Source organism: Trichomycterus rosablanca, chromosome 6 (genome assembly GCF_030014385.1).
Source record: "Trichomycterus rosablanca isolate fTriRos1 chromosome 6, fTriRos1.hap1, whole genome shotgun sequence".
Classification (NCBI taxonomy): Eukaryota; Metazoa; Chordata; class Actinopteri; order Siluriformes; family Trichomycteridae; genus Trichomycterus; species Trichomycterus rosablanca.
Genome location: NC_085993.1, coordinates 51,392,180 through 51,415,041, shown reverse-complemented (window position 1 = coordinate 51,415,041; position 22,862 = coordinate 51,392,180). Strand labels below are relative to the sequence as shown.

Genomic DNA, 22,862 nt, shown 5'->3' with positions numbered 1-22,862 from the left:
TGGTTCTGGATTTGATCAAAACCCAGTAACCGCTCTGACGTAGCTCGTGCTAACCCGAAGGAAAATCAGCGCCGCTCTTAATAAAAGTGAAACGCGGCGTTTATTCGCTCCGCTTCAGATCCCGGGTGGAAAAATGTGTCTCTGTGCAGATCTTTAGGACTCATGGAAAGTCCTGATCAGACTGTAAATGCTTTTAAACTCATCAAGGGTCGAGAGTCGGATATCAGACGCGGTCGGGGCGCTTTATGAGGGACTGGAATGCTTTGCTTGTGCTGCCCTCTTGTGGTTGAACAGATGTATAGCAGGTCGTTAGAAAAACAATCGGTTCATATTAAAAACATCAATTCACTCATTCATTTACGGTCTGTTTTATCCTGATCAGGGTCGCGGAGGGTCTGAATCTTTGGTGACAGGCAGGAAACACCCCGGACAAGAAAAAACAATCGTCTATAAATGCTACTTAGACTAAAGGAGCTTGGGAGTGTACGACAAGAAGAATCTTTATGAAGGCGCATTATGGATTTATAACTACCAGAGGAGGATGGAGGTCCCTGCTGAGTCTGGTTCCTCTCAAAGTTCCTTCCTGTAATTTTAAGAGAGTTTCTTGCCACAGTCACCCTTGGTTTGCTCAACAGGGGTTTTTGTCTGCGCTATACAAATAAATTTGACTTGACATGTAGACAAACAAGCTGCTCCGGTGATTAAAGACACGTAGATTAAAGGATTTTGCACAAATATTTGGTGAAACTCTCAGACTAAATAATCTAAAGAGGCAATTTATAAGTTTAAGTAGAGAATGTAAATGTGAGCGTGTGTGATTGATCATATTTTACATATAAACCTGGGTAGCTCTGTCGCCTTACAGCAAGCTGACCCGGGTTCAATTCTGTGTGGAGTTTGCATGTTCTCCCTGTGTTTGGGTGGGTTTCCTCCAGATGCTCCGGTTTCCTCGACTTCTCTTCAGATCTACTCACTGGGTTTCACGTTGTATTATTATTTTTCAGGTAATAATTAAACCAAAATAAATACAGTAAACTGTATTACTTTCTGACAACACACTCCGGTGATTGAAGACACCCAGATTAAATTTGCACAAATATATAGTGAAACTTTTAGATTAAATAATCTAAAGAGGATTCTGTGTGGAGTTTGCATGTTCTCCCTGTGTTTGTGTGAGTTTCCTCCGGCTGCTGAAGCAGTCAGACCAAGTGTGTGTGTGTGTGTGTGTGTGTGTGTGTGTGCCCTATGATGGACTGGTGTCCTGATGGAGTGTTTCCTACCTTTCACCTAATGAATCCTACCCACCGTGACCCTGACCAGGATAAAGCCATAGTAAAACAGACAGTGAATGAATGAATGTTTGTCTTGTGGAAAAAAACATGTGGTAACACCGATCAGGCATAACATTATGACCACCTTCCTAATATTGTGTCGGTCCCCCTTTTGCTCTGTGTATTCTGACACCTTTCTATCAGCACCAGCATGAACTTCTTCAGCAGTTGGAGCTACAGTAGCTCGTCTGTTGGATCGGACCACGCGGGTCAGCCTTCACTCCCCACGTGCATCGATGAGCCTTGGCCGCCCATGACCCTGTCGCCGGTTTACCACTGTTCCTTCCTCAGACCACTTTTGATAGATACTGACCACTGCAGACCGGGACACACATTTTTACATTTAAATTTTTAGCATTTAGCAGACGCTTTTATCCAAAGCGACTTACACAATGAGCAACTGAGGGTTAAGGGCCTTGCTCAGGGACCCAACAGTGGCAACTTGGTGGTGGCAGGGCTTGAACCGGCAACCTTCTGTTTACTAGTCCAGTACCTTAACCACTGAGCTATCACTGATGTGTTTTGCTCGAGTTCTGCTGCTATAAAAAGGGATTAAATCCGGAAACCTGTTGGAATAAAGGCGTGTGGTGAGTGGACTTACTTGTTGGGTGCGCACTGCACATTGGTCAGGACGGTGAAATTGTTCCTGACACTTCGAAGGCTGGCGAGAACCTAAACACACGCGTTTAACATGATTACACAATAAAACATGAAGTGTTTTAATTAAAAGTAAGGTAAAAGAGTGAGGTCATGTTTACCTGAGCGAAAGGCGTGACGATAAGGTCATCACCGTGCCTGAAAGCAGAACAGGACAGAGATATTTTCATTTCCGACTTTGGCTTCCATATAAAACAGAGTGAAAGTCACATGACGTTACATTTCCCAGGATGACGGGACGTCAGAACGACTCTGTATAATAAGCATGTAATAAAGGGCTACATTAAACCATCCGCCGGGATCGTTCTGCTAACACGACGTCAGTGGGAGGTTACGTCAGGGCGGCCGGTGCCAGCAAAAGCCATGTGAGGAAATTAGGCCGCGTAAGAGGCACGTCGGGACCCGCTGGGACCGATTTACCTCGAATTCTGCACCGCCCTTCCAACCGCTACTCAAGCTTCCTTTCATTTCCTCAGATGTCTCATACATAGGAGAGCGAGGTCGTTTGGAGTGTGACGGAATCAGCCGTATTCTACACCAGGGGTGGGTAATTACATTTTCCGACGGGCCACATGAGAAACTAGGACTGTTGTGGAGGGCCGGACCAACAGGCTGAACTTAATTCTGCTCTATATTAATTATATCTTTTAAAAAAGCAGTAAATTGAATATTTTTGATGAACTGATACTATTCAGTAGTGTGAGTAGATGTTACAATCAGGCGATGAAAATGAGAAGCAGGCAGAGTAAAAACATCAACATTAATTCACTATTTAATCAACTTTCACCAACACGATTGTGAACAAAATGTGCAGGTTTTAAAATTAATTTTACACAAAGTGCTGCTGCTATTTAGTTTGGAGTCTAATTACAACCCCAAATCAGAAAAAGTTGGGACAGTAAGAAAAATGAAAATTAAATAAAAACACAGAGTTTCTTACATTGACTTTGATTTTTATTTGATGTCAGACAGGATGGAGCTGAGATATTTCATCTTTTATCTGCTCGACTTCATTTCATTTATTAATAAACATCCATTCCTGCATTTCAGGCCTGCAACACATCCGCAATTTAGAGCTAGTAATGAGGTAAACAAATCTGTATTAAGTCTTAATCTGTATTAGGGTGCATGAGTGGAATTTATTTGTAAATTGGGACTCATCAGGGACAGTTTAAGACAGTTTTTCGGTAAACGGAGGGAGGTGTCGTTGGTTGGAATGTCCTGTAGACTAAAACTGCGCTGACGTAAAGTAGAGTCTAAATAATCTGCCTTATGAGCTCCAGGTCTTATTAGAATCCTCTCAACTGAGGCAGCTGATCAGGTAGGTATTAGGGAGCGGGGCAAGTCGACCCTTGGTGTATCAGTTCAGTACATGTGTGGCTATTCACAGTCAGCATTGTTAAATCTGGTACTCATATACTCTGCAAATAAATAAAAGTATTTTTTTTATTTTATTGTTAAGAGCTTTAGGAAGGTAATGAGAGTGGACTGGTTCTTTAGTCGTCTTCACAGTACTGGCGCATTCACATGAGAATCATTCACACCGCTTACTTCTGCCATGTTGTGCTCGCTATTTTAGTTTGGCAAAGTTCACCTGATTAAACTTTGATCCAGTTTGCTGTTCGCTGACCTTTTCAGAGCTCCTTCAATGAGACGAACTGTTTGATACGAGGCGGTAAAAGCGACTCAGGCCGTTTTATTGTAGTAAAACAGCGAGTGAGGAATGTGATTAGTGGAGGAACTTATGAGCAGTAATAATGAAGAGAAGTTTAAAGCTCCTGTCTCCTTCTTTTACTACATTAAACCACGTTAAGCTTTATTTTGAACCAGAAGCGTTTTAGACTCTGGGAGAAGCTGATTCTGATTCTCACCATTTCTCAGAAGCTGGAGCTGTAACACAAGTTTAAAAGTGAAACAGGGAGGAGAATCCAGATAAACACAGATACATGTGGAGCTGTAACCCTGGATCTGACGCTTATCGGTTTTGCCGCTTCACATGTGAATGCGCCCTAACTGTAGAACATTCCATGGGCTCATTTTTTACATTTTAAAGTGACCAAACTAGTAATTTATTTCAAGATTGACAGAAAGAAGCGGATGAAAGGATGAAAGGAGTGAAACATGTTAAAAACAGGAAAGGAAGCAGCAGGGTTACTGCATCTCCATCTACCTGGATGAAGTGAGGTGAGAAGCAGACTGAGACAGAGGATGCAAGCCAAGCCATCTTCGTTATGCACATAGGAGAGAGAAGACAGAGGTTTAGAGGCAGAAACAGCAGCCGTATAATCAACTGAACAGGGTCGAAGTTTAGAACGTTTAGCAGAAGCGTGAACACGGAGATCAAGAGGAACCAAGTGAGGAGCAGAAAAACAAAACAAATGGAAGTGCTGGAGACAGAAGTAAGTTGTGTGTAGATACATTATGTGGTCAAAAGTATGTGGACGTCACTTTTCGTGTATATTTTTAATGCATTTAGTCGTTCGCTGCTGGGGAGGGTATATTCTCCTGACACGCCCTTCTTATTCGGCCATACTTTGGTGGATTGGCGCCGATCTCCACGTTCCTCCACTAACCAAAATCCTTACAGCATCAAAAACCCCGCCCACTTTTTAGTCACGTCTTTTCCCACCCAGCAGACTGGTGGCTGATTTTGTCTGCACTGCCAACTTGGGGTGGTATATCCCACTGCGCCATCTGACTTTTCCTCTCAATTTTGTCGTATCCAATTTCCGGATCGTATTCTGCCTCTACTGCTGCAGACCTCCACTCCTGACCGAAGAGAGTCGTGACTAAGACGATCCCCTTAAGACACGTGTGAAGTACAGACCGCTTCTTGTCACCTGAACAAAGCGGGTTCACTTAGAGATCCGTATGGCGCACGGAGAGTCACACGTAGATCTCCATTATCCCACGTCTTTATTTTTTAAATGACCCAAGAAACACAAATGATGCATCTTACTCTCTCTCTGTACCATCTGGTCCCACTGTGGTTTACAAGATGTAATGTAAAGTCTCCACAAGGGGGCGTTCGTGGCTGCATACTTTTGACCATATAGTGTATAAGTGTAGCTATACCCTAAATTGATTTATTTAAAACTGGTTTTAGCTACGACAGCAGTCTAGCTTTTTTTCTGTGTATACCAGTTTGTTTAGAAGCTGGGGTCAGAGTGCAGGGTCTGGCACCCCTGGAGCAGACAGGGATAAGGGCCTTGCTCAAGGGCCCAACAGTGGGAATCTTCTGATTGATAGCCCAAAGCTCCAACTAGGCTACCACTGTCCATTATTACTACTTAAATTATTAGGGAAGAGTGCAAACACAGTCCCCTACTTTCAGAAATTATAATGGGGGGCCACGCCCTGGGTGAACCGCCTTCTTGATCATGGTCTCGCCCCTGCCAGGTAAGCTTGGTGCCACCATCCCCTGGTTTTGGTGTATTTGGGTGTATTTGGGTGCAGAGGAAGGGAACAGAACAGTAAATAATGTAAAAACATGGTGTATTTATGATCACGCGGTGTGAACTCACAGCTCCGAGGCGACTGAAGAGTTACGCGACATGGATTTGGGTGACAGGTCGTAGTCGCTGTCCGAGCGGTACAGGAAGGACTCGCGCCTCTGGTTGTGTCCGGACTGGGAGAAGTTGGGGTGCAGGATGAGGCCTGAGCCGGGCGAGACCTGGGGGTCCAGAGGGCTGCATCCCGCAGACGGTCCATTCTCCACGTCAAAACTGCGACAGAGGACAAACAAAAACAGACAAAATTAATAAGAATTATATTTAATATATTATTAATAACATGTTCGTATTGTATTGTATTGTATTGTTAAATCAGGGTACCCTTCGAGGTCGGCACTCGGAAGGGGGCGCATGTCCAAAAAGGTTGAAAACCCCTGGTGTTAAGATTATTGTTTTTTATTTAGGATTTATTACAAACACTGGAAACAACAGGATCAAAGCAAACTGTTTTCTATTATCTTTTGTTGCTTTATCCTGGTCAGGGTCGTGGTGGGTGCAGTTGACTAAGCGAAAGGCAGGAAACACCTTGGACAGGTTGCCAGTTGATTACAGGGCACACACACTCACACGTTCACACACATGCTCATACCTAGGGGCAATTAAAATCACAGCAGTCATGAGCCGATCACTGACTGTATAGGTGCCCAAACTGCCGGTAGCAGAGCTGATATTTGACTAGACATTAATAATGAGAACCGAGCATGAACACATCTCAGATACACCGATCAGCCATAACATTAAAACCACCTCCTTGTTTCTACACTCACTGTCCATTTTATCAGCTCCACTTACCATATAGAAGCACTTTGTAGTTCTACAATTACTGACTGTAGTCCATCTGTTTCTCTACATGCTTTGTTATCCCCTTTCATGCTGTTCTTCAATGGTCAGGACCACCACAGAGCAGGTATTATTTAGGTGGTGGATGATTCTCAGCACTGCAGTGACACTGACATGGTGGTGGTGGTGTGTTAGTGTGTGTTGTGCTGGTATGAGTGGATCAGACACAGCAGCGCTGCTGGAGTTTTTAAATACCGTGTCCACTCACCGTCCACTCTATTAGACACTCCTACCTAGTCGGTCCACCTTGTAGATGTAAAGTCAGAGACGATCGCTCATCAATTGCTGCTGTTTGAGTCGCTCATCTTCTAGACCTTCATCAGTGGTCACAGTGGGTGCTGTTGGCTGGATATTTTTGGTTGGTGGACGATTCTCAGTACAGCAGTGACAGTGAGGTGTTTAAAACCTCCAGCAGCGCTGCTGTGTCTGATCCACTCATACCAGCACAACACACACTAACACACCACCACCATGTCAGTGTCACTGCAGTGCTGAGAATGATCCACCACCTAAATAATACCTGCTCTGTGGGGGTACTGTGGTGGTCCTGACCATTGAAGAACAGCATGAAAGGGGGTAACAAAGCATGCAGAGAAACAGATGGACTACAGTCAGTAATTGTAGACCTACAAAGTGCTTCTATATGGTAAGTGGAGCTGATAAAATGGACAGTGAGTGTAGAAACAAGGAGGTGGTTTTAATGTTATGGCTGATCGGTGTATAACGTAAAGTTTAAAGAAGTATTTGCCCCCCTCCCACCCCATATCTCGAGATAAAACAGTTGTGGAAAATCTAAAAGATTCCCATTGATCGGAAAGGAAACATGTCGCATCCCTTCCTGCCCTCGGGAAGTCCAGAAGAGACGACCTCTGCCTTCTTCAAACAAAAACAGCAGCGCTGGAAATGCATCAGCGCTCGCTCAGACTCTCTTCAGAGACACCTGGAGAACACTTAGTCACCAGTCTTTATGATCATATGTGATAACGGATCTCTATGTGATATCTCTGTGTATGGGAATTTGTGCCCATTTAAGGAGTCAAAAGAGCATTAATATGGATGAGCGCTGATGTTCATCCCTGAGCTGTTGAGTGGTTCTTCAGCAGTTTGAGCTACAGTAGCTCATCTGTTGGATCGGACCACACGGGTCAGCCTTCGCTCCCCACGTGCATCAGTGAGCCTTGGCCGCCCATGACCCTGTCGCCGGTTTACCACTGTTCCTTCCTTGGAACACTTTTGACCAGGACACACCCCACAAGAGCTGCAGTTTTGGAGATGCTCTGACCCGGTCGTCTAGCCATCACAATTTGGCCCTCGTCAAACTCGCTCAGATCCTCACGCTCGCCCATTTTTCCTACTTCTAACATCAACTCTGAGGATAAAATGTTCACTTGCTGCCTGATATATCCCCCCCACTAACAGGTGCCGTGATGAAGAGATGATCAGTGTTATTCAATTCACCTCTCAGTGCTCATAATGTTATGCCTGGTCAGTGTATGATGTATGTTAAAGCAGACTTTCCGAAAAGTATGAACACTGGATCAAGTATGAAAACAATAAAACCTGCTGTTCTTATCAAGGATCTCACAGTGATACATCCTGAAAAAAAACCAACGCCATTCTCATTTTAGTGCCGGAAGGTGTCGAGAGGAAACAGGAGAAACTCAGTGACTCAAGCATTACCAAAAATCATTCACCCGGTGTAACTAATACACAACATCCGAGGTAAACACACGCTTCTGTAGAAGAAACCTGATCACATGGTTTTATGTTCTCGTCGATAACATCCCACAAACCTTTTGAAATGGTTTCTGAATGAGCCGCTCGGTTAGATGTTTAGAGTACGAGATCTTTGTGACCTTGTGTGTAAACATAAGAAGGAACAAAACACCCACAGACCCAGGGGGACGAATCCCTCTCGTGGGACGTCCTGTTTTTTTTTTTTTGGGTTACTCTACACCCCTCAGAACGCCTGAACAAGCAATCAGGAAGTGAGGAAGTGACCACGACGCCTGCGTTCCCGGAAACGTCGGGTTCCCATCAGGAGTATCAGTGTTAGCTATTATGACGTGTCTATAATATAAAATAAAATAATAGTATATTTATTCATTCAGTCCCCAGAACTAAATAAAGGAATAAAGGGGGTCGTCGCACCACCTCTGGGGTCACTCGCTCATCCGAGGCGGCTCCAACCGTGACAACACCACAGAAGCTCAGAATCCTGGCATACCATGCCGGAGATGGGCGTGCCAACAAGGAGCTGCTGCCGGTCAAACTAGAGCACGTGGAGGGAAACGATTCCGTACATAGAGCAGCTCTTGGACAGTTTGGACTCCCACCACGTTACAATCACTGTTTCTACTCTGGAGTTAGAACCTCAAACTCTTTGGGCGCATTCACACGAGAAGCGGCAAAACCGTGAGCCTCAGCATAAATCGCCGCTTTGTTCAGCGCTCCAGCTTCTGAGAAATGGTGAGAATCAGAATCAGCTTCTCCCAGAGTCTAGAACGCTTCTGGTTCAGAATAAAGCTTAACGTGGTTTAATGTAGTAAAAGAAGGAGACAGGAGCACTAAACTTCTCTTCATTATTACTGCTCATAAGTTCCTCCACTAATCACATTCCTCACTCGCTGTTTTACTACAGTAAGTCACGCTAAGTTTTGTTCGTACGGCCTTTACCGCCTCGTATCAAACAGTTCGTCTCATTGGAGGAGCTTTGAAAAGGTCAGCAAACTGGGTCAAAGTCCAGGTCAGGGAAGAGCAGTGGCAAGCTAAGTGGCACCACCACACTCCATAGAAAACAACGGCACAGTCGGCTCATGTGAATGCGCTTTTAGACAGGAAAAACTTGGCAACCTCTAAGGAGTGTGGCTCAAGCCTCCCAATAATTCACCCAATGTGACTGCATATTGCAAATTTGTAAACAAACTTTCCTTTAAATTTTGATCAAAATATATTTTCCAATTCAGGTAAATGCATTATTTTTCCACAAGGTGGCATACTTCTAGGCAGGAATGATAAAAAGGTGGGTTTTACACAGTCAGACCTCAACCTCAACTGAGTTTGAACCTCAACTCTGCTTGGAGATGAGGGACACCATTGGGATTTCTCATAACTGCTGCAGTTACGACCTCTACTGGCTGATTGATAGTACTGCACAGAGACGAGGGATCATGGATATCAGTGTGTGACTCTGTACATGACACGGATCTCCGTATGAACCTGCGGTAGTCGGTAATGTGCTCAGGGAATTGGATATGACTTAATTAGGAAGAAAATTAAGGGTTTGTTTTAAGGGTTTAAAACATCAATGAGACCATGAACACAACATTAAACCGAACGACTGAGTATTTATTTCACGTCCAGACTAAAGAACAGGGATTTCTGGAGAACTGCTCATAACGAGCTCATAACGCTGCAGGTTTAACACACGACTTTAGGGAACGTGTGGACGTTTTTTGGCAGACAGAATCGACAGAATCACTCGAGCGTCGATGACGTTAAATCTGTTCACCAGCTATTAAACATCCTGCTGTTTTTCCATGACACACTTCAGCCTGCACAGCTTCTCAAACGGCACCGGCGTGGGTCACACAAAGCCGGTCGTCTGTGCTCGGGTTTAAGTTCAGAAATGCAAATGTTAGAGGAACACTTGGCTTTCTCAGGGTGGCGTGAGGACAAACTCACGCCTGTAGAGAGTTATTAATAAATACATTTTCCCAGAAGGCAAATGACAACCAACTGATGCATAAGTACTACATGCACAGATGATGAACAAAAGAACAAATATCTAAATATATACAAACCAAAATCAGATAAAGTTGGGACGGTACGGAAAATTTTACTTTAATTTATTATATTGCAGACAAAATGAACCCAAAATATTTCATGTTCTGTCTGCAGTCCATTGAAAATGTTACGTGCATCATACGTTCATGCCAAATACAAAAATAAAGGTCAGGTCTGATTTACAGCTATATGTGCATGCATCAGCTTTTTCTTGATTTACTGTATATAAACTTTAGTGAGCTGGTGTGGAGTTCTGGCGGTTTGAATCCCAGGCTGGGCTCACAAATACAGAAAGTGCATGGCGTACCATGAACCCAGACATTTGAGGGACACGTATAAATGCACCCCTAGTGCCAGACTCAAACCCCGATAAAGAGCCAAATTCAATTATAATCACTGATTTATACAGTCAAAAGTACATGGACAGCTCTCCTAATTAAGTGCTTCAACTGTTTTTGAGACACACTTATCAGGTGTATAAATCAAATACATAATCTAAACTAGAAAGAAAGAAAGAAAAAAAGAAAAAGAGAAAGAAGGAAAAAAGAAAAAAGAAAGAAATAAAGAAAGAAAGGAAAAAAGAAAGAAAGGCAGAAAAAAGAAAGAAAGAAAAAAGAAAAAAGAACAAAAGAAAGAAAGAAAAAAGAACAAAAGAAAGAAAGAAAAGAAAGAAAAAAGAGAAAAGAAAGAAAGAAAGAAAGAAAGAAAGAAAGAAAGAAAGAAAGAAAGAAAGAAAGAACAAACAAGGGAGGAAGGAAGAAAAAGAAAAAACAGAAGGAAGGAAAAGAAAAAAAAGAAGGAAAGAAGGAAAGAAGAAACAGAAGGAAGAAAAAGAAAGAAAGAACGAAAGAAAGAAAGAAAAGAAAAAGAAGAAAAAGAAGAAAAAGAAGAAACAGAAGGAAGAAAAAGAAAAAAAAGAAGGAAAGAAGGAAAGAAGAAACAGAAGGAAGAAAAAGAAAGAAAGAAAGAAAGAAAGAAAGAAAGAAAGAAAGAAAGAAAGAAAGAAGAAAAAGAAGAAAGGAAGGAAGAAAAAGAAGAAAAAGAAGAAACAGAAGGAAGAAAAAGTAAGAAAGAAAGAAAAAGAAAGAAAGAAAGAAAGAAAGAAAGAAAGAAAGAAAGAAAGAAGGGAGGAAGGAAGAAAAAGAAAAAACAGAAGGAAGGAAAAGAAAAAAAAGAAGGAAAGAAGGAAAGAAGAAACAGAAGGAAGAAAAAGAAAGAAAGAACGAAAGAAAGAAAGAGAAGAAAAAGAAGAAAAAGAAGAAAAAGAAGAAACAGAAGGAAGAAAAAGAAAAAAAAGAAGGAAAGAAGGAAAGAAGAAACAGAAGGAAGAAAAAGAAAGAAAGAAAGAAAGAAAGAAAGAAAGAAAGAAAGAAAGAAAGAAAGAAGAAAGAAAAAGAAGAAAAAGAAGAAACAGAAGGAAGAAAAAGTAAGAAAGAAAGAAAAAGAAAGAAAGAAAGAAAGAAAGAAAGAAAGAAAGAAAGAAAGAAAGAAAGAAAGAAAGAAAGAGAAGAAAAAGAAGGAAGGAAGAAAAAGAAGAAACAGAAGGAAGAAAAAGAAAGAAAGAAAGAAAGAAAGAAAGAAAGAAAGAAAGAAAGAAAGAAAGAAAGAAAGAAAGAAAGAAAGAAAGAAAAAGAACAAACAGAAGAAAGGAAAAAATACCTTTAAGAACTATAGCATGGTCACAATTCATCTATACATTATATAAACATATGTATATTGTTACAAAGCGAGCTCTATAAAGACAGAGCCCTGACCTCAGCCCCACTCAACAGCTCTGGGATGAACCGGAACACCAACATCAGCGCCCAGTCACACAAATGCTGCAAACTTAGACTGAACGGGCACAAATTCCCACACACAGACTAACATCAACGTCCTGTGAGAACACACACACACACGTACAGACGTCGATCTGTTTTAATAGTTTGTATTTAAAAAAGAGTGTCCGACAAGCTCACGGTCAGGTGTCCGAATACTTTTGACCATACAGTGTAGATATACTGTAGATCAGTTCTAATCAGCTCTTAAAGTCTGATAAAGTAGCTGAGAGCAGCACTGAATCGAGAAATCTCTGAGCTGTGTGTATTCATTAGCTACCTGTTGACATAAGGCCGAAATAAAGGTCATTGCTGTACAGAAACAGTCACAAGACTTTTAGATGTGGGACGCATCGGAACACCCTTCAATTCTGAGCCATATATATTCATTAAAATAAACGTAATTATTTATTTGTGCATTTATTAACTTTCCATCAGGAGCTGCTTAACCTGCTTAGTGGTGGGTCAGCAGTTAAGATACTAGATTAATAATCAGAAAGTTGATGGTTCAAGCCCCACAACCACCAAGTTGGGCTCCTGAGCGAGGCCCTCAACCCTCAATTGCTCAAACTGTATTCAGTCACTTTGAATGAGAGCGTCTACTAAATGTATCTGATGCCCATCCGGTTTGCGCATAAGGAGGTAAATACGATTGGCACGAGGCACCAGTGCATCCCAGTGCATCACATACTCAATCCTTCCAGCTCAGACAGTTTAGAGTGGCCAATACACCTACTGGCAAGTTTGTTAGAAGTAAAGGATCGAACCACAGACCAGCCAAGTGCACCATCATAAAACCACCAGGTTCGAATCTCAGGCACCTATACGGACAGTGATTGGCTCTTCCGAAAGTGGGAGTGCCTGGATTACGCCCTCTGCTGGCTGATCGATGCACAATCGCTTGCACAGAGACGGGGGGTAATTGGGATCAGTGCGTGACTCTCCGTGCGCAATACGGATCTCCATATGAACCCACAGAAAGAAAGAGAGGAGCACACCCGAAATAAACGGATCGACAACTGAATCTGGATCATTCGTAGTGCCCGTCCGTTGACCTTTGCATTTTTGAGGTGGGTCCATCAATAAAAAGCAACAGGACCCCCCTCTGGGCTGACCGACGCCCCCTGGTGGGACGCGGCCCCCTTGGTGGAGAACCACTGGTGTATAGTACACCATACGTGTCAAAAAAACATGAACACATGAGGGCAGTTGTAGCCTAGTGGTTAAGGTACTGGACTAGTAATCGAAAGGTTGCTGGTTCAAGCCCCACTACTGCCAGGTTGCCACTGCTGGGCCCTTGAGCGAGGCCCTTAACCCTCAATTGCTGAGATAATATACTGTCACAGGATAAAAGCGTCTGCTAAATGCCGTAGCCTAGTGGTTAAGGTACTGGACTGCTAATCGAACGGTCGCTGGTTCAAGCCCCACTACTGCCAGGTTGCCACTGTTGGGCCCTTGAGTGAGGTCCTTAACCCTCAATTGCTTAGGTAATACACTGTCCCAGTACTCTAAGTCGCTTTGTATGAAAGCATCTGCTAAAGCATCTGTTTCAGGCTGGGTGATTAATAACATTCTACCTCCAGCCGCCTCGATCCTAAATTGAAGTCAGCTGGACCTCTTTTGTGGCAGGAAATGCCCCAAATCTGCAACAGAGTGAACGTATAGGGTAAAAAGGCGAGAAAAGGGAGTACAGTCGGTCATGGAAGCCACCAGACTCCACCATAGGTATTTAAACCGGCAGACAGAGAGGAAACGAGTCGGTGAGAACGTGAGGAGGAACGAGAGAATGGAGGAGTTCTGACCTGAGGGTGGAGGCGTGCAGCCTCTTGATCACCTCCTCGCTGAAATCAAAGTAAATCCTGCCCTGGTGGCAGGGCGACCGGCGGTACATGGTCCCGCTAACAGCGCCGGTCCTGCATGCTTCCACAGTCCGTACACACACACACACACACACACACACACAGGGCCTCTGAACCCTCCCACGGAACCTCCTCCTAAAGTTCAGCCACGCTCTGCTCTCAGCTGTGAGAGCACAATAGAAGGGAGTCTACCAGCCGGACCAGTTTACAACTCATCCAGCAGGCATGTTAGTACTGATTTCAATCACTCAGGTCTCTACCTCTGGTCGTCTATTATCTTTTAAATCTTAGCCTAGTTGTAGCCTAGTGGTTAAGCTACAGGACTAGTAATTGAAGGGTCTCTGGTTCAAAGCCCACAGCTGCCAGGTTGCCACTGTTGGACCCTTGAGCGAGGCCCTTAATCCTCTAGACTGTATACTGTCACTGTACTGTCAGTCACTTTGCATAAAAGCATCTGCTAAGTGCTGAAAATGTCAAAAGGTTGTTGGTTCAAGCCCGACGACCACCAAGATGCCGCCGTTGGGCCCCTGAGCGAGGCCCTTGGCACTCAATTGCTAAAAACTGTATTCAGTCGCTTCGGATGAGAGCGTCTGCTAAATGGATCTGATGCTCATCCAGTAAACATCAGGCTTAAGGTGGTGAATACGATTGGCAAGAGGCACCAGTGCATCTTAAAGCATCACACACTCAGTTCTAGTAATTGAAATGTCACTGGTTCGAGGTCCCGTTGGACCCTTGAGCGAGGCCCTTAACCCTCTAGACTAGAGAGTATACTGTCGCAGCACTGTAAGTCACTTTGGATAAAAGCGTCCACTAAGTGGTGAAAATGTAAATGTAAACATTAAAACACTATATGGAGTTGATAAAGGGTTGAGGGTTCAAGCCCCACAACCACCAAGATGCCACCATTGGGCCCCTGAACAAGGCCCTTAGCACTCAATTGCTCAAACTGTATTCAGTCGCTTTGGATGAGAGCGTCTGCTAAATGGATCTGATGCTTAAGGTGGTGAATACGACATGGCACGAGGCACCAGTGCATCTTAAAGTATCACACAGTCAGTCCTTCCTAGTAATTGAAAAGTCACTGGTTCAAAGCCCACGGCTGCCAGGTTGCCACTGTTGGACCCTTGAGCGAGGTGGGTATATTGCTGCTCATGCCTCCTCCGACCTGCGCCCAGCCCTTGAACTCTGCACAGGCCCCTCTATCTGCTAATCAAAGTCGTTACACATCGTTTGAAGACCCCACCCGAATAGTCCAGTCTGCTGCAGGCACTGCCGATTATGCACGCTAGATGGCGCCCAGCCGACCGGTGGCTACGCCGAGTTTCGAACCGAGGAGTGCTAGCGGAATATCCCACTGCGCCACCTGGGTGCCCGAGTGAGACTTTCTTGACCAACATCAGTGACATAAAGTAGAGCGTCTAAATAATCTGATTAGTATATTATAATTAGTCTTATTAGAATCCTCTCTACTGAGGAGCTGATCAGGTACGCAGTGGGGAGCAGGGCGGGTCAGTAGGTTTTCAGACAGACCCCATGTATGTGACAAATAAACTTTGATTTGATTTAATTAATAGATAAAAAAACAGTAGTGGATGCAGAGCAGCCCTGAACACACTGAGAAATATTGTGCTGGTCCCCCTTTTGCTGCCAAAACAGCCCTGTGACTGTGCTGCTCTGTGTTTTCTGACCCCTTTCTATCAGAACCAGCATGAACTTCTCCAGCAGTCTGAGCTACAGGAGCTCGTCTGATAGATCGGACCACACGTGCACCAATGAGCCTCGTCCGCCCATGACCCTGACGCCGGTTTACCACCCGCAGACCGGGACACACCCCACAAGAGCTGCAGTTTTGGAGATGCTCTGACCCGGTTGTCTAGCCGTCACAATCTGGCCCTCGTCAAACTCGCTCAGATCCTCACGCTCGCCCATTTTTCCTGCTTCTAACATCAACTTTGAGGATAAAATGTTCACTTGCCTAATATATCCCCCCCCACTAACAGGTGCCGTGATGAAGAGATAACACTGGTCAACAGAGATTTTGTTTCTTGAACACTTTTGGGTGTGTCTTAGGTATTTTGAGCTGCTGATAACAACATGCCTCAAGGCAGTCTTGTTATATAGTGACAATGTCTATCCTTCAGTACCTGTTGGTATGCTGCACAAATGAGGGAAACATTCCAGAACATGGAACTGTTGTTGAAATACATCAAGTACAGCAACTACAACTGAAACATCTGGAGATTTAGAGTGGCACTGCTTTTTGGATTGCAGCTCAGATATACCAAGTATTGCTGCTTCATTTGCAATTGGGACAGTCATAAGAAGAATCATATTACACTAAAAAGAACTGGCCAATTCATCAGAATTTGACTCCAGGGCAGAACAAATATGGCACATAAACCACTTGTGGACCCAAAAAAAAAGATATTCACTTCACATTAAACTCGGGCTGATGACAAATTTTATGAAAGCAATGAACAAAAAGGGGGAAGTGTTCCCAAGAATAATTGATACCAAGATTAGTGAAGGCATTTCTGTTGGTCCACAAATGCGACACATCATGAATGATCAGTTCAAAGAGCTGGTGGTGAGACCTGAGAAAATCACTTGGAAATCATTCCAGGATGTTGCTGAAAATATTCTTTCGCAACTATCCACTGCCAAACTTCATCAAACTGGTTGACAACCTTCTTCATGTTATGCCTGGTCAGTGTATATTTTCCCAGACTGTAAAAATATTATCAGTATAAAATATTAATTCTGAGTTTGCATCCTATTTTAAACTAAATGCAGCTTTACTCTGTGTGCACTTCCACATTCCTGGGATTCTTTATTAAGCTCATTTATATAATCGCTGGGATGTTTGTGGGCAGAGTTTATTTTCCCACGTTAATGGAAAACTGTCTCACATCACATGTACTGTAATAGGATTAAACATAACAATACACATAAATAATATAGTAATAATAATAATACACATAAATAATATAGTAATAATAATAATACACATAAATAATATAGTAATAATAATAATAATAATATTAGAACAGAATGATGTGTAATATAGGGGTTTGAATAATACTTATGTGACTGTACATACACTTGTATATGTATAACATGACATCATTGTCTGTTTTACCAATGCTTTATCCTGGTCAGGGTCTCGGTGGGTCTGATTTATTGGGCGGAAAACAGAAAACACCCTGGACAGGTCGCCAGTCCATCACAGGGCACACACACACACACACACACACACACACACAAACTTAGGGCAATTTAGTATCTCCAGTTATCCTAAATGCATGTCTTTGGACACACAGACCTGGAGAGAACATGCAAACTCCACACAGAAAGGACCCTGGTCGCCGGGTCTGGGAATTGAACCCATGCCCTTCTTCTAGGCTGCCATGCAAGAGCAAAAAGCTAATCAGCAGCGACTGTCCACAGTCAAGCAAGCTTTTACATTCATGTTCAGGCAAGCAGTGAGCGTCAGCCTCCAGGCTCCAGGCCTGAACGTGAAGGTAAAAGCTTGCTCGATTGTGGACAGTCTTCTCAATAATTACAAATGAATGTGGCTGCTGATTTATATAAGCTGTTTTTGTTTGGTGGTTTTTGGAATATTTTTGAATGCTTTTCACTTTTTGGAATGCTTTTCATATTGGGTAGTTGTAGTCTAGTGGTTAAGATACTGGACTAGTAATCAAAAGGTCGCTGGTTTAAACCCCACCACTGCCAGGTTGCTCATGCTGGGCCCTTGAGCAGGGCCCTTAACCCTCAATTGCTTAGACAGTGTACTGTCACAGTAGTGTAAGTCGCTTTGGATAAAAGCTGAAAATGTAAATGTAAATATTGTGGCTCGGTGGGTAGCACAGTCACCTCACAGCAAGAAGGTCCTGGGTTCCATTCCCAGGTGGAGCAGTCCGGGTCCTTTCTGTGTGGAGTTTGCATGTTCTCCACGTGTCTGTGTGGGTTCCCTCCGGGCGCTGCGGTTTCTTCCCACAGTCCAAAGACGTGCAGTCAGGTTAATTGGAGATACTAAAATTGCCCCCTACGTGTGTGTGTTAATGAGATGGACTTGTGACCCGTCCAGGGTGTTTCCTGCCTTTTGCCAGTGAATCAGCCCCACTGCAGTCCTGACCAGGATAGATCAGTGGTAAAACAGACAATGAATGAATAAATAGAATCAATAAACCAGTTCTTTATTTAGCTCTGGAACAGAAACCAAAAACACTCCAGTGCTGAGCAACAAAAACAAAAACACATTCCAGGCGTCGCTCTGACTCCCACTCGAATTCTCACTCTGACTCTCACTCGAACTCTCACTCGGACTCTCACTCGGACTCCCACTCGGACTCTCACTCGGACTCCCACTCGGACTCTCACTCGGACTCCCACTCGGACTCCCACTCGGATTCCCACTCGGACTCTCACTCGAACTCTCACTCGGACTCTCACTTGGACTCTTACTCGAATTCTCACTCTGACTCTCACTCGGACTCTCACTCTGACTCTCCCTCGGATTCTCACTCGGACTCTCACTCTGACTCTCACTCGGACTCCCACTCGGACTCCCACTCGGATTCTCACTCTGACTCTCACTCTGACTCTCACTCGGACTCTCACTCGGACTCCCACTCGGACTCCCACTCTGACTCTCACTATGACTCTCAGGCTTATTAAAATAATAAGATCCATCAGCAGCAGCTCAAAGCGAAGGATCAACACTTTGACCCTGAAATCATGATGAGTTTCTGCATCCTGGGTTCATTTCTCACTGCAAGTGAATCGACTCTAACGAGCTGACAGAGTCGCCGGCTAACACGAGTCAGTGTTTCATAAAGAAAGAAGTCATTCATTCAACAGAGGAGGCAGAGAGTCAGAACAAACAATGAAAGCAGAGCCGGGCCAGACAGACGGGTACAAACAACATGATTCAGACCAGAACAATGCAAACCTGTCGTGTCTTCGGGTCGAGGATACACACGTTCTCAATGAAAACAAAGCGAATTAAGGTCACGGCGACGCCCTCACATTAAAGAAACTTCCGGCTTTGTAGTGAACAAGAGACGCAACACACGAGAATTCTGACAGAATAACAGATCAGTGTTTAGTCTCAGACACACGGTTTCATTTTGCTAATAAATAATAAAATAAACATTTTATTATTCATCTTTAATAACGGCTTCATCCCGGTCAGGATCACGGCTCGTCCAGTGACTACTCTAGAGTGGCCACTTTCATAAACCCAAAAAGGAGGGCAACAGACCCCCCACAAAAAGGGTGCCAGATCCCAAACAGGAAGGGGTCAGAGCCCAAAAAAGAGGGGAACAGATGCCAAAAAGAAGGAAAACAGGAGGGCATCAGACCCCCAAAAGGAGGGCATCAGACCCCAAGATGGAAGGCATTAAACCCCCAAAGAGAGCGCATCAGACCCCAAAAAGATAGACATCAGACTAAAAAAAAAAGGCAACAGCCCCCAAGAAGAAGGCAAACAGACCCCAAAAATGAGGGCATCAGATCCCAAACAAGGAGAACATCAGATCCCAAAAAGACAGGGAATAGACCCCAAAAATAAAAGGAAAAGACCCCCAAAAAGGGCGTCAGACCACATAAAGAAAGGGCATCAGACCCTGAAAAGGAGGGCATAAGAGCCCAAAAAAAGGGCATCAGACTCCAAAAAGGAGAACATCAGACCCCAAACAGGAGGGCCTCAGACCCCAAAAAGGAGGGCATCAGAGACCAAAAAGTAGGGCATCAAGGGGCTCTAAGACAAGTTACCTAATGCAAGGTTTTATAAAGCCTGGGTCGCGACCCTTAGGTGGGTTGTAAGCCAAAAGAAAAATAATAATAATTAAATAATCAATTTTAACAGGCACATAAACGCCCCCTTGTGGAAGCTTTAATACATTGATATGTTTTCCCACAGAGTTTGAGAATGAATGTAAAAATTAAAAGCAACTATCTAAAATAAAGTATATTCAGTTAAGAAGGACATGGGTTCGATTCCCAGGCTGGGCGGTCCGAGTCCTTTCTGTGTGGGGTTTGCATGTTCTCCTCATGTGCATGTGGGTTTCCTGCCACAGCACAAAGACGTGCTGTCAGGCTAGTTGGAGATACTAAAATGGTGTGTGTGTGTGTCCTAGAGTTATCAGACCCACCTCGACCCTGACCAGGATAAATCGGTGTTAGAACTGACAATGTATGAATGAAGGATAAAGGAGTGAGTATTTGCGTTTATTTCCAGATGATCCACTAGGGGGCAGCAGTGCATTAACATTCCACAAACACCAGCACTATTCCTTCATTATGTGGAACACGTGTCTCTTACAGGGACAAATTAAACCACCATTAAATACAACAGACTGAACAAGATCCAGCTACACGAAGTCAACTGGGAAACAGCGAGTTAACTGGTGTTTAATATGCTGGATGTTAAATATTTGATGCCGAATTTAATTTCTGTTCCAAGTGACCGTTAATATCTGCTTGTATCTGCGGTGTGGAGGCACAAGGACAAAGTGACTTGAGGTACTGTGGCAATGTCCTGTTTAAGCAGTTGAGGGTTAAGAGCCTTGCTCAAGGGCCCAACAGTGCCAACCTGGCAGTGGTGGGACTTGAACCGGCAACGTTTCGATTGCTAGTTCAGTACCTTAACCACTAGGCCACAACTGCACATGCAACACACAGTACAGAAACACTGGGATAACAACCCCCCCCCACCCTCCATCCATGTGTGTTTACATAATCCATAAAACCTGTCTGCATTAAACTACATACTGATCGTGTCCGAGTGGGCGTGTCCGAGCGGGCGTGTCCGAGTCCACGCCAACGCAGGAAAGAAAACATGAAACCCGACTCGCCCTGGTACAGCGTTTAACCCTGTTATTGTTCAACAGTGTGACAGAAAAAACAGTACGAGCAACATTCATTTATTCATTCTGTTTTACCAGCACTGTGTCCTGGTCAGGGTCACAGTGGGTGCAATTTACTGGGCAAAGGTAGGAAACACCCCAGACAGGTTAAAAACACCAAAAGGAGGGCATCAGATCCCAAAAAGGAGAACATCAGACCCCAAAAAGAGAACATCAGACTCCAAAAAGTTAGGAAACACCCCAGACAGGTCGCAAACACACACTCATCTAGGGGCAATTCTGTAGCTCCAGTGAATCTGACGGCAGGTCTTTGTACTGTGGGAGGAAACCAGAGCGCCTGTAGGAAACCCACACAGACACAGAAAGGACCTGGAACGCTTCAGTGACAGTGCTACCCACCGAGCCACCGTGCCGCCCAGTACATGCAACAGAAAAGCTGACACAAGCAAACACACCTTGTTTATGTGTGAACCAAACCTGGGATTCGAACCCCTGCTGTTAGCAGCAGCATGGCGGCTTTCTACCATCCCGCCACCCCAGCTCACACACAAATCCAGGTTCTGTTAAAGAAAATCTTTCTAGAAATGATGAGGCATGAGGAAGGAAATGTGTTTTCTACTGAACAATAACCGTCCTTCATTTAACCTTGAGTCTGAGATGCTGTGGGAGCTAAAAGTCTGAGAACGTGAGTGAAAACGCTGCTTTTTTCTTCAAAGCTGTGCAACAACTACTTACAGGCCAAAAGACATCAAGGATCCACAGATACATGACCTAAACCTTATCAAGGCTTTTGGGGGTCATTAGTAAATCAAACATTTCATGCTGTACCTCTTACCTCATATTTGTTAAAAGTAGAGATGGGACGATCGATCGGCTATGAATCGGTATCGGCCGATTTTTTATCAAAATATGCTATCGGCGATCGGCCGATATTTCCTAAATGTAGACGATCCGATGGTGTGATATATAAAGATCACGTTAAGTTAACAGCTCAGTGGATCGATCCAGACTTTGAGCTACGAAGCACCAACCATCACATCACCATTCATCAACCATCGTACAGAAACCATCGTGAAAGCTCTTCATGACCTAAAATAACATTATTAACGTTGTGCATCATACATACGATGTAATTTTGCTGATTGTAATATTTACTTTAAAAAGATAATTCGACCCGGTCACATCTGAGTCGATTCTATCAGCACGTTATATAAACTCCTGGTTCACTTTGGTAAATCGTAAGCGGTTCTTACTTGTGATGTAGATGAGAACAGAAAACGTTACAGAGCCAATCAGAGGCAAAAGTTTATTCATTACTAAATTCGTTAGTTCAGGATCATCTGCTGAACTTTTAGGATCAGAAAACTTTTAGCTCCTTAGACGGAACGAGTCTGACTCGGTTACAGATCTGTGCTAATAGCAGTTTAATGAAGCTTTTTAATGTAAGAGAGTCACACAGAATGATCTGTAGTAGCTGGTGTTTATTTAAAACCACGACATTTAATTAATAACAGTAAACACGGAGAGATAACTGAGAAGAGAAACTTACGCTTCACATAAAAACGAATCAACTTATGAATCAATGAATCACTTACAGCGATACTGTGAACAAAGCGTCTCTTCTAAAGGCACAAACACACACACACACACACACACACACACACACGCGCGCTGCTCCGGTTTATCTTTACTGTGAGGCTCTTTTTAAGTTTATTTACTGCTAATCCCCCCCCCCCCTCCCCCGATCGGAATCGGCTATCGGCCGATGTCCCTGAAAGGAGATCGGAATCGGTGCCAAAAACCCCGATCGGTCCATCCCTAGTTAAAAGTCACTAATTGCACCTTTAAACCATTCATGCACAGATCACAATTGTTTATAAGATCCCCAATATGTTAAAACCCGAAACACAGTGAAATAGTTGCTGCAGGAACGTGAATGTGATGGTGTGAACAGTGTGTGAGATTTTACACCTTTTTACCCTGGTGAGAAGACGCAATACGTCATAAACAAAGCTGCATCTTAAATTATTCTATTATTTTATGCATCAGACTTTAGAAGCTCTAAATAAAAGCTGCTTTGATTGTGATAACATTATGACCACTGAGAGGTAAAGTCAATAACTTTAATAACTAATAATAATATTAGTAATAATTATCCCTTCATCACGGCAAAAATGTGCAAGCG

The 22,862-nt window shown here is 43.6% G+C and overlaps 1 protein-coding gene across 4 annotated transcripts in view; it reads right to left on the bottom strand.

Moving 5' to 3' along the window:
- pde4ba (phosphodiesterase 4B, cAMP-specific a) overlaps positions 1 to 22,862 on the bottom strand; it is a 217,289-nt gene that overhangs the window by 71,092 nt on the left and 123,335 nt on the right. For 2 of the 4 annotated variants that reach the window (XM_062998065.1, XM_062998067.1), the window contains 4 exons: positions 5,513 to 5,713; positions 4,159 to 4,212; positions 2,090 to 2,126; positions 1,933 to 2,003 (listed from right to left, as the gene is read on the bottom strand). In XM_062998065.1, coding sequence (XP_062854135.1) covers positions 1,933 to 2,003; positions 2,090 to 2,126; positions 4,159 to 4,212; positions 5,513 to 5,713 — 363 coding nt within the window. The remainder of the gene's footprint in view (positions 1 to 1,932; positions 2,004 to 2,089; positions 2,127 to 4,158; positions 4,213 to 5,512; positions 5,714 to 22,862) is intronic. The other 2 variants (XM_062998066.1, XM_062998068.1) reach the window with 1 other exon arrangement.